Raw genomic sequence first — 19,286 nt, forward strand, 5'->3', positions numbered from 1 at the left:
AGCTATCCCTGTACTCCAAGAGTGCCCACATAACTACCCAGAAGAGAAAGTCAAATGACCATAAAGAATACTGAAACAGGAAGTGTTTACCATAAGTTCATAAGGTGTTATGAAGATATATAGCACAACCAAGTCATGTCAGCCTTGTTCACTTATATTTTCTTGAAATAGGTCACTTCAAGAGTTTTCCTAGTGAACCTATAAAACAAATTACAATAGTACTAATATATTTGGTAAATATTTTATTCTTTATATAGATGTATGTATGTTTACACACATATAGAAACATACAAAGAAACATCCATATACAGAAAATGTATTTACCATTTTTCATGACACAAAAAAATCAGTACCAGAGCACTATGCATATATTATATTTCTTTTCCTTTAATAAAATTAAGTGTACCTACTTTCTAAAAATGGGCTTTTAATATTTCATTTTACTTCATAATTGCTTATAGAATTATAAATTAATCTGAAGAAAGATGAGCATTAACATATGGCACAACCAACATTTAATTTTTTGTTTTTAACCATAAGTTATACTGTTTGAGTTAGTGATCTGTTTTATGGTATGGATTTTGTGGTAAGAAAAATATAAAGATACATTTTTTTTTTTTTGTGCCAGGGATTGAATGCAGGGGCACTTAACCACTGAGTCACATCCCCAGCCCTTCTTTTTGTTTCTTATTTTGAGACAGGGTCTCCCTAAGTTGCTGAGGGCCTCACCAAGTTGTCATCCTTCTGCTTCAGCCTCCTGAGCCACTGGGATTACACTCCCAGCAAATTTGAAGCTTTTAATCTCTATTGCTATACTGCTGACTCGAAAAGGTCTTGCAAATTAATATTCACACGAGAGGTATATGAGAGAACCATTTTACCATACTGTCATTAACAGAATACTCCCACTAAAATAGTAAATTCTCTGCTAACATGCTAAGTCTATGTCAAAACAAGGAACTTCGGGTGCTAAAACAAATTCCTAGGTAGAGAACATAAGATACTTTCCATACTTGAGGGAAATAATAATAATAAACACCTTTCAGATATCGAAAAGCTACTTGCTCAGTTTCAACACCACAGCATACTACATTCTTTATAATGATGTATTTTTGTGAAGATAGGTTTTAACTGTTGCTATAGTACAATGCAAGTACTATGTAAAAATCAACATGGAATAAGAAATAAGTGGCAATGTACAAACTATTTCCAAGGTTTGGGGCGTTGTACAGTGCCCAAGGAATATGGTCTCACTTTTAAGTAATCTTGGCTATTTAAGAATGAAATAAAAATATCATTTTGTTTTTCAATTTTTTTTTTTAAAAAATGGCAAAAGGCTGTTAGAATACAAATACCTAGTAAGTTGTTAGGACTTGACTACTTATTAAATGAAACTGTTAGGTATTTCTTTTAAGCCTAAAAAACACCTGAAAGATTATTAAGATATTAAGGTCACAGTGAACCAAGGAAGTCTGGGAACCTCAGTGCTAGGCAACCCAATATAATTTGTGTTTCTTTTTAATTTGCATTAGTGAAACTGAACAATAAACAAAAACTTTATTAGCCATTTGTATGCCATCCTTTCAAATTATCTATTCAATAACTTCATCTACTTATTAATTATGGTCTTAATGCTAATTGTCTTATTAATTTGTTCGATCACTAAAATGACTTTTTGACTTATTTTGAATAAATATTTTAACTCCAGCATTTTTTGAAGTTTAGAGATTTTTAATTTTCAAGTAGTAAAAAACTTGGTATTTTCCCCCATTGTAATTTATTTTACCATTGTAAGTTTTGATATTCTCCTGATAGAGAATTTTTTAGAGAATTTTTGAGAAACACTCACATAACTTTTTTTTTTTTTTTTCTAAATCTTTAGAAGTTTTAATGACTCTAAAAAAAATTTTTTTTGGAGGGGAACCAGGGATTGAACCCGAAGGATATGGAAAATGTCCTGGTTCCACAGGACAGGGAAATGACAATCCCCGCAAACTGACCCGGAGGAGAATGCGAAGGTGGGGAAGGAAGGCAATCATTAATCCTCTCCCAGTAAATCCTTTCCCAGTAACAATTGGTTCCCAGGGAAAGGGAAAAAAAGCAAACATCTCTTCCTGGGTTCCATCCCCAGCATCTCCACCAAAAGCAAACATTAATCCTTCCCAGTAACAATGAGTCCTGAAGGGACTGAGTTCTGGACTGTCGCCCTTTCCCATTGTGTATGAGTCTTGGAAAGAGAAACACAAATAGTGAAGGTCTGGGTAACAGTGGGTCCCAGAGGAAGAAGAAAAACAGTGAACTCCTAAGTTTTCATCTCTTCCCAGTAACAATGAATTTTGAACTTTTAACAACTTCTTTCCTGACTGCCCAAACCTACACGTCCTGCTTCAGTCTCCAATAATTAAGCCACCCTCATTGTAAACTATAAAACTCAGACTCCTATAACTGGGAGCCATTTTCCACCTCAAAAATGAGCCCCTCCAATGCCTGACTGATTCACTCTGCAGCTGAATAAAGGAAAGCTTGCTGATCTGTTTGAGATCCGCTCCTGTTTGTGGTTATCTGTGCTTACAGAATCCAAAGGCATTCAACAACTAACCAATGCCCAGCCCCACATCCCCTTTTTTAAAATTTTGAGACAGGGTCTCACAAGGTTGCTTATAGCCTTATAGACTCACTAAATTGCTGAGCCTGGCTTCAAACCTGCGATCCTCAGTCGCCAACCTGCTGGGGATTACAGGTGTGTGCCACCACACCTGACTCTAAATTTTTTTAAATAAAGCTGTTAAGTGGGAAGAGAACATTCTGGAAAGGAAACAGATCCATATAGTGAGCCATTTTTCAAAGACAATCCGTGTTATATTAAATCATATCAGTATAATTGTCAATCAAAAGTTATCATAATCAAATATCATCTAAGAGTTTATCAGTGCAGTTTGGGGTTACGGGAAGAACATTAAATGTTTAAGCAAGTCTGTGAAAGTTATATTTAATGGAAATTTCTTAAGAGATTCACAATGTACATGAACATATCAAAGGTTCTTCTGGAAGTTTAGAATCCTTGTAATAATACAAGGAGGCAGCAAACAAACTTATTGAACCCAATGTTTCCCAAAATTATTATAAATGAAGTATTTTTTCTATTTTAATAACTATTAATTTCCCAAGTAAGCAATTTTTCTGTGAACGTACTTTGAGAGACTGTGCTCTATGATGGTAAAACAGGCACATAGTGCCAACATTAATGCATTTTTTTTTAACAGTATTTGCCAAGTATTGAATAAGGACTAGAGTTCCTTCAGCACTCTTTTAAAGTGTGTTTACTGAATGTCTTCAGTGTGCCATAGGTACTATGGATTCAGGAGTAAACAAGGCAGGTGCTGCCTCTGTGTTCAAAAAGCTAACTTATCACCCATTCCAACATTTCCATTATACTATAATAAAATAACACTGATTTTTAAAATTAAATTAAAAACCTTATAAAGGTCATAAATACCATGGGAAATTGTATATAAAAGTATGAGCAATGCTTTTAAATTAAAAAAAAAAATCACAGATATTTTAAAGCTAAAGAACCTACTTTTTATTTTTAGCTCCCTATGGAAAAAATAGGCACAATTCAGAAACGAAAACCGTCCAGGTAAGATTGTTGGCATGTGATACTTTTCTATCACTTTAAGTAACAGGTTTCCTCAGATTTCTTGAACTGAATGCCTAAAGCAAGAAAGCAAATGGAATGAACAAAATATACACTGTAAGATAACTTAGCAGGGCAAGTTATGCTTCTCAGGCTCTTCTTAATCACATAAAATGTCATTTTATTCTTTATTTTTATATTTCCTAATAAAATAATTACTTAAAACAATTAATAGAGATATATGCTTAAATATCTCAAAAATTTTGCCTGTTTACAATGTATACATGCCAATTGTTTAGTCATACAATGGATATTTACTAGTTGCCTAAAATGTGGTCTATACAATCACAATGACTAAAATCACAAACTACTGAATTCAGAGGGATGCTCACTTCTTTCATGGTTACTATAATATTAATTATTTAACTGGTGAAAGTAGGAAAAAGAGCTAGAGAAATTATAAAGGTGCAAAAAGTTATAAAGGGGCAAGAATAAGGCAGGGTAAAATCTAAGACACAGACAAATATGTTTTTATGTGGCTTCATTATCACAAATATGCAAGATATTATAAATCAGGGTAATAAAAATATATTGAAAGGCTAGTAAGAACTTCCTAGGTATATAAAATAAAATAATCCAGCCACATAATCTCTTCCTTTTGACATAATTTCTATTTGTTAAACTATTTTTCCTCATATGACTTCACAATATTATGATAATCTAGCCTGTTAGTAAGCGAAAACAGTTGAGTAGCACATAATCTATTTGGAAGCAGAAAATTAATGGGGTATTCATACAGTGTAAAGAATATATATGTGTGTATACAGAATGTGCTTTCTTTCTTGGATTTCAAATTCTAGCCCTAATGCCAGCTGCAATTAAGTCCTAGGTTAAGTTGAATGAGGAAGTAATTGTACCTAACAGAGTATTTTTGTGAAAAAAGATTTAAAAATGCATGTGGGAGACTTAAGGCACAGAACATAGAATCAGTAAAAGAAAATTGTTTTTTCCCCTGTAATAGTCATCACCTTCTAATGTACAATATAGATTAATGATTTATTATATTTACTGACTATAGCCCATCTCCCTTCATTAGAATGTAAGTTTCACAAAAGCAAGACCTTTTTCTTCCCAGTTATATCTCAAGTGTCTAGAAAAATGTGTACTACTGAGATACTCGGGGAACATGTGTTCAATGAATAAATGTCATTTCCTAGTTAGAATTGTTTGGGGGATTTTCAACTGGGAGAGAGGCTCTTAACCATACCTGCTGTGTTTATTATGCTAGAGTGAGTAAAAAGAACAACATTGAGCTACATCTAATTTCACAAGATAAAATATCTGCAAATCTATTTGTTTTTGTGGTAAACAAACTTGAAAAAATATGCATTAGCTGACCCTAAAAAAAAAAAAAGTTAGAACAGTTTAATATTTCTGTTCTTTTTCCCTTTGGGGGAATTTGTTAGAATAAGTAGATTATACCTGAGAGTCCTCCCCATTCAATATTCAACTTTTTTTGGGGGGTGGGTACTGAAAATTTAACCTAGGGGCGCTTTACCATCCCCAGTCACTGCCTCCCTACCACTTCTTTTTTAAATGTTGAGACAGGATCTCACTAAGTTACTTAGGGCCTTGGCTAAGTTGCTGAAGATGGTCTTGAACTGGTGATCCTACTATCTCAGCTTCCTGAGTTGCTGGGACTACCAGTGTACACCACCATGCCCAGCAAGATTTTTTGATTATTATGTTACAAACACAATTTCCAGAGCTGAGGATACATTAATAGATAAGACAGAGGAGCTCCCTGATCTGATATAGCTTATGTTTGAGAAGGGGGAGAAAGAGATGACTGTATAAACAAAAACCCAAGATAACTGCAGGTGCTGATTCAAGTTTTCGAAGACACTGAGATATGGACAGCAAAAGGGAGGGTAACCAGGAAGATGCTTTAGGTGGAGAGTTTATGGGAGCCACTGTTTACAAGGATATAACACTGGAGCCAAGGACTGGGAAGAGACATCTAGGCTCATCTATCAGGGTAAAATCCCAAGGGTAGGAAAGAATAGAGGAATCTCCAGTGGCAAAGAACTCAAAGGTGAGGGACAGAGTGACATACAATCAGATAAGAAAGTTGGGTAGAACTTCCGATGGCCATGATAAGTAGTTTGATTTTTTGCAAGGACAATGAAAAGCCACTAAAAGATTTTAAGCAGAGAAGTGACATAATTTAAATTGGGTTTTAAAATAACATTCTGGTGGTTATGTAGAGAATAGATTGGAAAGCAGGCGTATAGCAGCTGAATGCATGTGCTTTGGAGTCAGGGAGAAAAGAGTTTATAACCCAACTTTTCATAAGTTCACTGGGTTTGTATAAAATATGCTCCTCTCATTAAAATGGCAAATTTTTAAAATAATATCAGAGCATAATTTGTTAAAAGTATTCTCATAAAGATAATTCATACTTTTACAGATTTATTTATTTTGTTCAAAACTTCTGTATGTCCTTGAACATAATGAATTGTTTTTTTCTATAAGGGCATGATCAATTATGAAGGTTTACTATGTTGTATGTGTGTATATGTGCCTAAAGTCCAATTGAATAACCACTGTTGGCAAGCAGGAAAGAAAAGAAAAAGAAGGTAAAAATGTATATTCTTAATAACATGGGGCAACTGGTGTATAATATGTAAGATTATAAGGATTATGGGCACATTAGATAATCTTTCTCTTGAAACTTGACTTCCTTATCTATAAAATAAGGTCCTTGAAAGGATGCTTGTTTGGGTTTGGGTGCAGCTCAGTGTCACAGCACTTGCCAAGCATGCGTGAGGCCCTGGGTTTGATCCCCAGAACTGACAAAAAAAAAAAAAAAAAAAAAAAAAAAAAAAGCTTGTTACAAAGCAAGAACCCATTAAATATTAGTTACAACTGAAAACTTTATAATGGACTAACATTTATTATCTATTAGAAAAAAACACCTAACTACTACTCATCTCCATCGATCTCAAACTTTCTAGTCAATGTAAGAATATTCAGCTGAAAGCATCTACCCAGCCATCCATTCAAATCATCCATCCATCAGTTAATACAGTATGTAAGGGACAGAGATAGAAAACAGAACATAATATCTCTTCATGTGAGATGCTGAATTAAGGATCCTTCATTTGTATCTACATGCTTATTATCAGCATACTTCTGTATATGGTTTAAAGGGATACCACTGACAGATGATTTATTACACCTTAAATAAAATGTTTATAATATTCTAATACATAGTACATGCTGATAAATGAACGATACTTTTTTTTTTTTTTAATTTGTCTGGTTTCCCACCATTTGAGTGTCTTACTAGATTTTGGCAAGGTAATACAGGTTACGGATGAATAGGTTTTAGACTCACATGCATGGATCAAATTAGAAAAATAAAGAGAAGGTGCAGGTTAGCTTACAAAACAAACAGAATGCTTTGTGATACAACAAAACCTTCCCCACAACAGTGGTTGTGTCCTTCTGGACACGAGAAGAGGAAATCAAGTTGGTGTGCAACCCCTTTAATTCTACCATGGAGTTCCAGACACACCAGATCTGCACTCAGTGTGAAAGAGAAAATATGAAGACTACCCACACCAACATCTCTGTAGGTGAAAAACTGCTGACAAACTCTGGAATCAGAACAATGTCTATAGAGCATTTAGAATAATGAGAAAGAGGCCCAAGAATCTTGCCCTCTTCTCTAGAACCAAAAATAGACACAGATAGAACTGATCTAATAAATGTCTTTATACTAAAGTGGCAAGAGCTACATGAAACATATATGCATTATAGAAAAAATTACGTAAAAAAATTCCTTTTAGAAAGAGGTATCTAAAAGTTAAAGAACCATGACTAATACTCTGTATATAAGAGGTTGTATATGCTATTAATTTTTATGTGTTTATAAAAAATATATGAGACTAGATATGCAATGATTATTTGTCTGGGGTAAACAAACAAACAAACAAACAAAAAACAGTATTCTACAGGGTGGAAATCACATGGATTGTCTTACTAGCTTGCCTGACTCAAAGTGGCTTTCATATTGTGGTCAAATTTTAAGGAGCAAGGCCTTAAGTGTATATTTTCAGAGTCATAAATAAAGATACTAGTCCCATCTCTTTTCTTCAGTGTTCACCACAAAGTATACAGAGAGGGCATCACTATCACAACTTGATGGATAAAATCAGCATAGGTCCGTTATGTAAATCACATGTGCAACTGACACTTTTGTGTAATTATCAATGTAACCCATTTCCATCAACCACCTCCAGGAAGGAAAGAACGGGCTGAGGGTGGGGAAAGTTCACACTTGGGAGATCACCCAGAAAGCTGGCCAGGTGCCAGGTCTAAAATCAGTTTAAAACAGTTCCTTCTCACAGTAAGCCTGCAAGACAAATTATACTATGCCTAGTGCACCATCACCGTTAGGACTGAGCAGTGCTAGCTTCAGTTTCTGAGCCAGCATAATTTGGTCCAATGTACCTATCGTTATATTGGTTCAGGGAATGGTATTTTTAAAAAGGTCTCCTTAACAACTCTGGTACAAAAGTCATGGCAGTCCAGTTTTAAAATAATGTTAATATGAAAATACCTGATTATAAGAATTTTTGACCAAATATATAATTTTCATTTTACAAAATAATAAATGCTATTAATAGCTAAATGTCTGTAACCTGCAGCAATCCATGTTACACAAACTATTTTGCCTATTTTATAAACTGATGGACACTATGTACTTTTGTGGTAGTCACCATAAAAAACAAAATGAAGGAATGCTGAAGCAAATGGTTAAAGGATTAAAGGACTTATGAAGAAGACAAAAGAGCAGCCCATGAAACCAAAGAGAAGTGGGGAAGATAATTTGAACAGAACAAGATGGAAACTTGGCCTATTAGAAAAGAGTGAGTGACTACAAATGCCACATGTACATTAGAAAGCACTTTAGTTTATGGAATTTCTGATCAGTCATACTTATGGAAATGACATGTTTGTGGTAATAATATCTTTAGTAAGAAATTACAAGGTTTATGTTTGAGAGCACATCACTCTCAGGATAAATTAACAGACTGTTTTGTGAAATTTAATACTATCAAAGTAAGAGATCTGCATGTAGAATATGCCACCATCCATTATTCTGTATAATTAAAATAAACTAATATTAAAAAACAAAACTAGAAAACAATTGACATTGTTTCATTAATAAGGTGGACAAAGGTTAGCTCCATCTCACTCTGAGTCACAGAGTGCTTTGTGAATTTTAAGAAATTTGAAGATGTGGAAAAAGCTGCCTTGTCTTATCAATTACTCTTTAAAAATATCTTACAGATGCCTCTTGGTTCATGTAACCTTATATTAACAGTAACTGTGCCAATATATAGAAAAGTAGAAGAGGTCATTGTATTTAGTTCTATAAGGATTGTCTCATGATAGGCAAAGGCATAAATGAACAAAAAATATAAACTAGGGATTAAAAAAGGCAAACAAAACAGATAATATCTGTACTGTTTCATAGGTGTGTTTTTAAAAATCAATATTAAGAATAAGCATTTACTAACTCTGAGCTATTTTTATTGATAAAATATAGGACTTGGAATAATAGGGACATGAAGAATCAAGACAGTACTTATTTTAAAAATTTTAAAAATGTATAATAGGGAGGAAGCTGTGTTGTTTTAACAGATTGGTATTTTTATGGTACATCTGGTCCAATTCCTTTTTATAGGACAAAATAGTTTTTAATTAACAATTAGAAACAATAAACATCTTAAGTTGCAAATTGTCAAACACTGAATAGGTTGCAAAGTACTGTTGTAGAAAAATTAACATTTCCTGAGTTAAGTGAAAACAAATTATTCTATTCAGAATAAATTAGGCTTATTGATGCTAAATCAAAAGAACTCTGACAGTGGAGGGTTCCTCAAAGTGTTCTTATTCCAGGGTTACATGATAAAAATATGTCACATAAAGTAACTGTACCAAGTATTTTCAAGCTCCACATATAAATTACTAAATATGATTTAATTGAAAGCTAAGGTAACAAGTATGTGAGGTATTAGTTTGATTAATAGGCATTCAGGGCTTAATTAAAATATGATTTCCTTTGAGTATTGAGTATAATAAAGACATATAAAAGGAGCAAAATATAATGTACAAAGCTCACTAATCAATTTCTAGGAATGAAAGGATTAATCACTTTTTAAAATGAAAATCTAAGAGGGAAAGCTAATCAAAATCATTTTTGTAGCAGAAGCACTGATTCACTCATTTGTTACTAATAAGTCACATAAACACTGTTATATACATATAAACCAAATTAGATGGTTATCTTAAGGGTAGTGAGTAGCAAGAGTATAAATATGGACCAGTACTTCTTGATTTTCCTAAAAGTTTATACAATATTTAAAAGAGCAGTTCATTTTGATGTTGGGATGAAAGCTTGACTGCGATCTTCAACTCATACACTGTTGACAATACATTTTGATTTTTCATTCTTTCTCCTTTTTTCTTTTTTCCCCTATTCTTTTTCATTTAATATTGACATAAATTTTTTTTATTTCTTAGACACATCACAGCTCTTAATGGAAATGCAGAGAGTAGCAAAGTAGAAATATTGGTGCTGTGAAGATTCCATGAAAACATTAAAATGATCCATGCAAATCTACTGGGAGGGAAGGGCAAGGAAGGGAAAGCCAGGAGCAGGGAGGAGGAGGGAGAAGGTAATAGTTTCTTCCTCCTTCTCCTTAATCTACTGTTTAAGTTTTGGCAGTAGTGGTTAATCAGTAGAAAAGTCCAGGCAGGGAAAGCAAACCACATTGTATTTGGCATCATATAAGCATCAGAGGGACATTTAAAGAGCAAATCAAATAACCTGACAGAGTCTCACAGTTGACTTGGCAATGAGCCCATTCTCAACCCAGACATTCTGAGCCTTTGCTTTTCAGACAGCACTGTTTTTCTTCCTTTCTTTTTTTTCTTTTTTTTTTTTCTTCTTTACCCTCAGGAGTTACTTTAAGACAAATTTTTATAGAATAAACATAGAGGGTTGTTTCACATATCCCTAACAGTGATAAAGGGCACAGAATCCGGACTTCAATAGCCTTGGTTTGAATCCAGGCTCTGTGCAACTTCTCTCTGCCTTAGTCTCCTCACCTGTACAAAAGGGATATTGACAGCAAGAACCTCTCCTAGCCAACCTCCCCTTGACTGACTGCTTCTCCATCCCCTTGATAAGACTCAGGAATGTATAACGTGGAACTGAATTCCTGGAACCTGCAGGACTCTCTGGTATGTCCAAATACTCTCCCAGGAGGTAGACTGTATATATATTCACTGTCAGATATGACAGGTGGTCAAACCTGTTGATGTCAGCTATTACTTGTTAATATAACTTTATAAAAGTACTTAAATATTCAATTCCAATGAAACAATCACAAAAGGTCTATTTCTATTAAAATGAATTTTACCAGTTTGGAACAATTCAATAAAGATGAATTGATAAAAACATTGCTAAAGAATTGATGGTGGGCAAAGACAATCATAAAATTACTGAAAAAAATCGTAAATACTTAAAAAAGTCTGGTTGCTTCACAAAGGTTTTTTATGTTTTAGACTGCAAATATAATTAGAGATGATACATTATGCATGATTTAGATTAATTTTACTTTCTGACTAATTTATTCCTTCAGTACTGGATATTCAACCTACAGGTGCTTTACTATGGAGCAACATCGCCAGTCCTTTTATTTTTTGAGTCATGATTTCATTTAGTCACTGAGGCTGGTCTTGAACTTGTGCTCATCATGCTTCAGCCTCCTAAGTAGCTGAGATTATAGGTATGTGCCACAGCACCAGGTTATGGTTTAGATATGATATTATGAATTCCTAGTGAAGGAATTTGCTTTATATCAAAATATAAATGATTAAATGTATGTATCGTATTTATATTTTTTAATGCAAGAACTTTCTACTGAAAGCATTTTCCTGGTTATGAGAGTTGCTATTAATCTATAAATTTCCTCCTTTTGCTTGTGTCAGACAAAGGGGTTCCAACTAACTAATCCATGTAAGGTGCTTAGTACAGTAAATATGGTCTACAGGGAGCAAAAATGCCAGCAATTGTCTGTCCCGTACTATTAATTTTAAATACTAGTTCTTAAATTTTAGTTAATCTGGCAATTCCGTTCAGCTACCATAGTTATTTTCTACCCTTCTTTGCTCTGCTTTGTTACGCAGAAAGCTAATTTCTATTGGCCTCTTCAGTAGGCTCCCCTGTCCTCTGGCTTCAGTTTGTTTAGTCAAGGTGAGTACCAGCAAGAGACTAGAGGGTGGAAAGACTGAAGTCAGTGTGTATGCCTCCCAAGGGTGGCAGGGGCTACATGCCTCCACTGAAGGTCAGGGCTTAAGCCCCTCTCCTATCTTTCTCTATTCCAGTGACCACTTACTCCTTTTCCTATTCAGGGCTAGTCATGGTTTCTTGCTATTATTAGCCTAAGAGTGCTTCAGTTCTTCTTTGATCATTTCCCTTGGGCCTGGAAATTCTCTTGGGAACGTCCGTCTTTTCATGGATGTTCCCAAATTTTCCCCATTTGAGTGTCTCATGGCTTTACTGTCAGATTCCTGACTAATAAGAGTCATAGGAAGTTCACATGGAAGGAGATCAGGATAGCCTTCTTACTAGGTAGTTAACGAAACTCTTAAGCCTTGACAAGTGCTGGCAAGAGAACTAATTACTCAAATTGTCCCTGCTGATGCATGGAATGATGTGTGACATATGGTAAGGTTTGGAAGGTGTGGCGTTTACATACTAAAGTAGCAACAGCAGTACGTAGAGTGAAGCTGGTAGAGTGACAAGGCAAGCTTTCATGACCCTAAGAGACATGCAAATGTGAAAGAACAAACTGAAGGCCTTGAATGCGTAAAACAGGTGAAATATCAAGAAGTTTCTCTTGATATTCAGCTTTAAAAAATTCCTTATTGACCTAAGCCTCAGAGTAAACGAAGTTGAAAACCAACTCCAAAATCTGATTTGAAGTGATATGGAACTGCACTGCTGAGTAAAATGGGCAATATCAAAACTACTATTTCTTGGCCCAATGACAGGGAAGAAAAAAAAAATGCATCTCTGGGTGAATTACAGATGTTAGTAAGACCATCAGAAAACTGAAAGATGTGGGGATGGTAATTCATATTATATACCCATTTAAACTGCTTGGCTAATGCACTAGCTAGATGGATCTGTGGATGAATGCAGACTTAATCACAATTTAATTCCCACTGCAAATGCAGTTCTAACTGGAGAATCTTTACTGGAGTATATTTTAACATTGCCCCTGATCTCAGGTATGAAACTATTAACCTGATTTCTTTTTAAAATAATTCCTATCAACAAAGATAATCAGAAGCAGTTTGCCTTCACAATGCAGGGACACCATGCTTTCATTATCTTATCTTAGGGCTAGGCCAGCTCTCCTCTCCTTGTTACAATACAGTCTAGAGAAATCTTGTTCATCTTAACATACCACAAAACATCAAGCTGGACTATTACATTCATGACATTATACTGATTGGACTTGATGAGCAGGAAGTAGTATTCTCAAGATGCCGCCAGAAGATAACCAATAGAGGATGGGATAAACTCAATGAAAGTTCAGGGATTTTGCAAATGTATGAAATGTTATGGATCCAGTGGTCTAGGAGTGTTGAAATAGATCTTCTATAGAAAGTGATAAATTGCTTTATCTTGAATCTTCAATTATGAAGATTGAGGAACAAGATATCATGGCCTTTTGGGATTTTGGAAGCAGCAGAGAGCACATGTTGGTATGCCATATGCATGCAATTCCAAGGCTGTCAGGTTTGAGAAAAGCCCAGGTGAGTATGTCTGGCCATATTGAAAATTACCTTATACCTTTGGCTGTAGGTCAATGTCAGTGGCAAGCAGAGAGGCTATATGACATCTCTGTCAACGGAAGCCTCAGAGTGCAGATCCCTAATAGTTTTAGAGTAAAGAAATGTGATCTTCTACCAATAACCATCCTCCACTTGAAAAGCAGCTCCTAACTTGTTTCTGGATGTCAGTTAAGACACAGAAATAGGATACAGAATTCCACATAACTAGGTGACCCAAACTACACATCGTGAACTCAGTGTTAATCTGATTCAACATATCATAAAATAAGAGGTATACAACATTCATCGTTAAAAGAAGCTAGGACCAAGCAGGTTTGGGAAGGTCAAACATACTGCTTGAGCAAGTGACTATGATAACTGCCACTTCTATTACTTAATCTGTCCCCTTCAGATCCTACCTGTCTATCAACTTATGAGGTATTCTCCATGACCAGTTAATGGAGAATGAAACAGTCGGAGTCTAGTTCAGAAATGAATTGCATGGTATTTGATACCAGTTGTGACTACTCTGTTTTCAGGTTCACTTTAGGGATAAGCCCCGAGATACAGTGAGGAAAGGAGATCCCCCAGCAGCGAGGATTTTCACAAGTACATTTGACTGTACACTGGGTGGAAGAAGAGAGGGCTGAGGCAATGATACATGGCATGGAAATATGCCCAAAGACTTCAAGGAACCAAAGTGGAAAATTGGTGATAGAGGTTGTAGGGGAGGGTTATGTGGGTATATCTTTCAGAATTGGTATAAAATGTGATAATATTGTGTTGTAGTTTGAATCTGAGATGTTCTCCAAAATGCTCATGTGTTGAAAGCATGGTTCCAATGAAGTAAGGTTCAGAGGTAGGGATTTTAGGCAATAATTGGAAAAGTCTGACCTCATCAGTGATTAATCCATTTGATGAATTAATGCACTGATAGAAGAATGGACTACTGGGTGGTAACTATATGAAGGTGGGGCATGACTGGAGGAAGTATGTTGCTAGGGGTGTGGCCTAGGGACCCAACCTCACTCTCTGCTTCCTGGTTGCCATGAACTGAATAGTATTCCTCTGGTATATCTTTCTGCCATGATGTTCTGTCTCACCTTGGTCCTGAGGCGTGCAGTCAGCCATGGACTGAGACCTCTAACTATGAGCCAAAATAAACTTTTCCTCCTCTCACATGGTCTTCTCCATAGCAAAGGAAAGCAGACTAACACACATGGTGTTCTATATTAACTCCCTCTTGAGTGCATCCACTGAAAAGGGCTTTAGTAATCTGGACCAAATAACTTAAGTATGTCAGTCCAACTGTTTACCTTACCACCCTAATCCTTGGTTAATGGGCCCATGCACAAAGTGATAATGGGAGGAGGGATGGAAATAGTGAACTGATTCAACTACATGGACTTTCCATTCTCTATAACTGATTAAACTAGTATCACTGCTGACCTCACAATATTCCAATACTGAGACTCTAAAATGGCACCATTCCCCAGGAAGATCAGGGACAGGAAGGTTAAATTTGATTCCTTCCAAAATGGAAGAAGCAGAAATTTATACTTATAGGAACTGACAGGTATTTAGGATATGGATTTTCATTTCCTTCCTCTTCATACTTTTGCAAGCTCCTCCATGTATGGATTTAAAAGAATGCCTTAACAATTACCACAGTACTCCTTGCAACATTGCCTAAAGTCAAGAAATTAATTTTAATGATAAGGAAAATACAGTGAACTCAAACTTATTGAATTCACCTCTCATGCCTCATGCTCCATCACCCAGAATTAACTGGCTAAATGGAGTGATGAAATGACCTACCAATGGAGTACTTCATGTATGGTTGCCAGGTAGGAGAAGTTTGGGTGTGTTCTACAGGATATATGTCCAAAGTAATTTCTTCCATAGCTAGAAATGAATGAGTCAGAACAAAGAGATTGAGGTAGAAGACGTCACATTAATACATAAAATATAAATTTTAAAGGATTTTTTGCTCTGTCCTGAAGCTTTGGAATTACGGCTTTTGAAGATGTTAGTTCCCAAGGGAAGCATGCTCTCACCAGGGTTCCAAGTTCTGGTACTGTTGCACTTGAAGCTGAGAATACTTGCTGGCTTTTGGGGCATTTCAAGTTGCTGAAGTAGATCCCTGGTTGGTACTTTTTTTTCCAGGTTACCTAGTTGATTTTAATTTCTTGATGCACAATGGGGTCAAGGTCTGGAACTCAAGGGATTCACTAGGGGGTTTTCTAAAAAGAACTTAGCTAATAATTCTGGTATTAAACAACCACAGTAAACCAATAAAGATGGAACCACCAAAGACTCAGGACTTACAGGAATGAAGGTTTGGTTATTAACCATATAATGAACCTTATCTACACAGATGTTCAAAAAAAGAATAAGGGGAAGACTGGAGTGAGTGGAAACAGAGAGCAATAATGATCAATCTTGAGCTTTCCCACTAATTAGAGAAGAATGAACTTCAGCAGCTATGCCTTACATTCTAGTTATTATGAAGGACACTGGTGAAGGCTGATATTTTAGGTTCTAGTTTAAGCAAGACTGAATTTCTAGCATCCCTAATGATGCAGTAGCTGGGTACCTTCTCCCAGTAGTCATTCCATTAAACTTCCTTTAATTTCCCAGTTTGAATATGCTGTGTATAAATCTGCAGAAATTATAACTTGGTATACTATGCTGAAAAATCAGTACAATAGCTGATATCAAGACCATGTCTTTACCTATCAAGACAGGAAAAGTAATATGTATACACTAAATGTTAAAAGCAACACAATTTTCTAAAGAATAAAACAGATGATTAAAATTATCTGTTGTGTAAAAACAGATACAAAAGCAAAAATTTATGCATGAAAATCTACCTGCTATATAATTCTTGAACAATTCAGTAAACTTAATAAGCCAGAATACATGGCTAACGAAAGGAAATACCTATCATGTCTTAAAAATATCTTTAAACATAGAATATTTTTCATAACAAAATGATATCACCTAAAGAGATAACTGTCATATCATAATGTTAAAATAAAACGGAAATAAGCAAATTACTTTTAAGTCAAGAAGAAAAGTAAAATATATAGTTAAAATATTTTGCTTGCAATAATTTCTTTTAGAGCTTTCCCAAATTTAAGAGTTAATGTTTAACAATAGTTTTACATAATTCATATTCATGTTAAAAAATTAAGTATAGCCTCAAGTGTAACTGGAAAATATAAAGAAAAATAATGCAAGCATTAACTCACAATCCTCACACTCTAATACAATCTGTCAACGTAGATAAAAATATAATTTCTCTTATGTCCATATTAAAATTAAAATTTAATGTCATTATAGACAGAAAAAGCATATAAAACTGGCTTGAGGGTATTTTATGTTAATTTTCCACCTTCAACTTCTTAGTTATGGCAATTCATGCTAAAAGTCAAATGAGATTCATTCAGATTTCTGATAATTCTCTTTTATGTACTTACATTCTGGCTCTATTTTTTTTAAATCAAACATTCTAGAGTTTTAAATCATTTATGAAAAGTTTCAGATAGAGTACAATGACTATAGTTTGGAAGTTAAAGAAATAATATTACTATAACAGTTCATTTTCTAATGAGTATAATGTTTTCCATTTCAAAAATAACAAGAAGCCTAAGCACTTTATCAGTCAAAGAAAAAAAAAAATCACAGCTTTTACCTACTGTACAGGAACTTCAGAATGTAGCTGATAATTTATCATATCTTTAATTATCTGGGACTAGCCATAATTTCTGCATTAATAATTATAAAATTAAAAATCAGAAAAATGATGACAGTTATTTATTAATATAATATTCTGAAATTAAGAAACTCTTCAGTTGACAGTGCTCCTTTCTACTAAGTCTGTTAAGCCTAAAGAAGAAGGGCCATATGTGTCCTGAAAGCTATTAGTTGTTAAATGTACACAGATACACTGTTTAGATGGACCGTTCCTAAATACACACTGAAGTTGAATGTTACTTTGGATTTATTCTGTAGTACGCTATTGAAATTTCATATTTTAGCATTCTTCTCAAACACTTGGAGACACTTACCAGAGTGGGTCCTGAGGTGTCCTGTGAGGGCGTCCCTTCTTCTACAAGCATAGCTACAGAAAGGACATTTGAACGGCTTCTCTCCAGAGTGTAACTTTATGTGTCTCAGAAGGTTGCCCTTCTGAGTAAAAGAAGCTCCACACTGGTTACAGTGGAAGGGACGTTCACCTGAAGAAAGAAGAGGGAAAAGTCAAGTAAGTAATGTGCAAGTTACTGATTTGCCATCCACTGTTAACACAGCCAATTCTCTCTGATCATGATATTCATCTTCCTCTTAAGCCTTCTAAACACTTATCTTCTAGAATTTGCTTTGCACATACCAAAGTCTCAGGCTTTAGGTCAAGTGGTCATTTCCCCTCTTCATATAAATCTGACTAGATTCTCTTATTGACTTCAAAAGAGTAACAAATAACAGTATTTACCAACAGTTGAACTAAGTGCCATCAATTTACTGCCTTACTGGTTGCTTTACATATAGTATTTCAATATTCACAATGACATTTATAATTAGGTATCATTAATTTCAATTTATAAATGAAGAAATTGAAATGCATGAATCAAATTATAGGAGTATACTCAGAGAGCGAATTAAGTATTCATGCTGAGAACAGAACCTGGTCAATTTGAATACAAAATCTTGTTCTCTTTATTTTACCCTGCTATCTCTTTAAAACTCACAGGAAGGTTGGGTTGGAAAGTACTGTGAGTCTCACTCCCTCATTCAGCAGATAAGGAAATGGGGGCAAAAAGCCATAATGAATGAAACAGATTATGAAATTCATTACTACAACATCTGCAAATACAGCTCAAGTCTCTTGATTCTGTTGGTAACAGTGAAATCATTCAATTTTCTGACATACCAGGGAAAATCCAAAAAAATGAAAATTATTCATCTAGACATTTCTGTGTATTCCCTTAATTTTATGAAAATTCTGTATTTGACAGGTATCTTCTCTCACTTTTTCTGTTATTGATATTGCTATAAAATTATTTAAGCCTAAATTATTAGTTTACTCTATTGTCATCAAATGACTGTCACCAGTGTCATCAAACATAAAAACATGAAGGTAATGGAGCAGTAAAATTGGCAAGTAGGATCAAACTAACATTATCAAATTACAAAAAAAAATACTATAATTTTGTATGCTTATCCCTAAAGATAGATAAATAAATTATAAATTAACACACAAGTAAATAGTAAAAAGTTATCTCCTAAAGCTTGAAGCTTTGAAAAACAATTAAAAACAATTCTCTTTTGGTTGAACTGAACTGACAATAATTTCAGCAGTTTTTTAAAAAAATTACATTGAATGGCATGTTTCATATATCTTTAACTGAAATATCCATAATAATAGTGATGTGAAGTGACTAACTCCTGCAATACCAGCTACTGCAGAGGCTGAGGCAGGAAGATCACAAGTTCAAGGACAACCTGGGCAACTTAGCGAGATCCTATATCAAGACTTTTAAAAAAGGACTGGGAATATTACTCAGTGGTAGACTATCTTGCCTAGCATGCACAAGCCCTGGGTTTAATTCCCAGTACAGGGCACATATATACAAAAAGGTAAAAATAATATGGAGTCATAAAACCTCAATCTATATTTTTGGTCCTTGAACATATATTGGTAAACTCAGTGATTTTTTTTTTT

General features: G+C 34.7%; 1 protein-coding gene across 12 annotated transcripts in view; it reads right to left on the reverse strand.

The window, feature by feature from the left end:
* Positions 1-19,286, reverse strand: part of Ikzf2 (IKAROS family zinc finger 2) — a 154,496-nt gene that overhangs the window by 29,053 nt on the left and 106,157 nt on the right. For all 12 annotated transcript variants that reach the window (XM_047545506.1, XM_047545502.1, XM_047545505.1 and 9 more), the window contains one exon: positions 17,635-17,802. In XM_047545506.1, the coding sequence (XP_047401462.1) occupies positions 17,635-17,802 (168 nt within the window). The remainder of the gene's footprint in view (positions 1-17,634; positions 17,803-19,286) is intronic.

This window comes from Sciurus carolinensis, chromosome 3 (assembly GCF_902686445.1).
Source record: "Sciurus carolinensis chromosome 3, mSciCar1.2, whole genome shotgun sequence".
NCBI classification, from domain to species: Eukaryota; Metazoa; Chordata; class Mammalia; order Rodentia; family Sciuridae; genus Sciurus; species Sciurus carolinensis.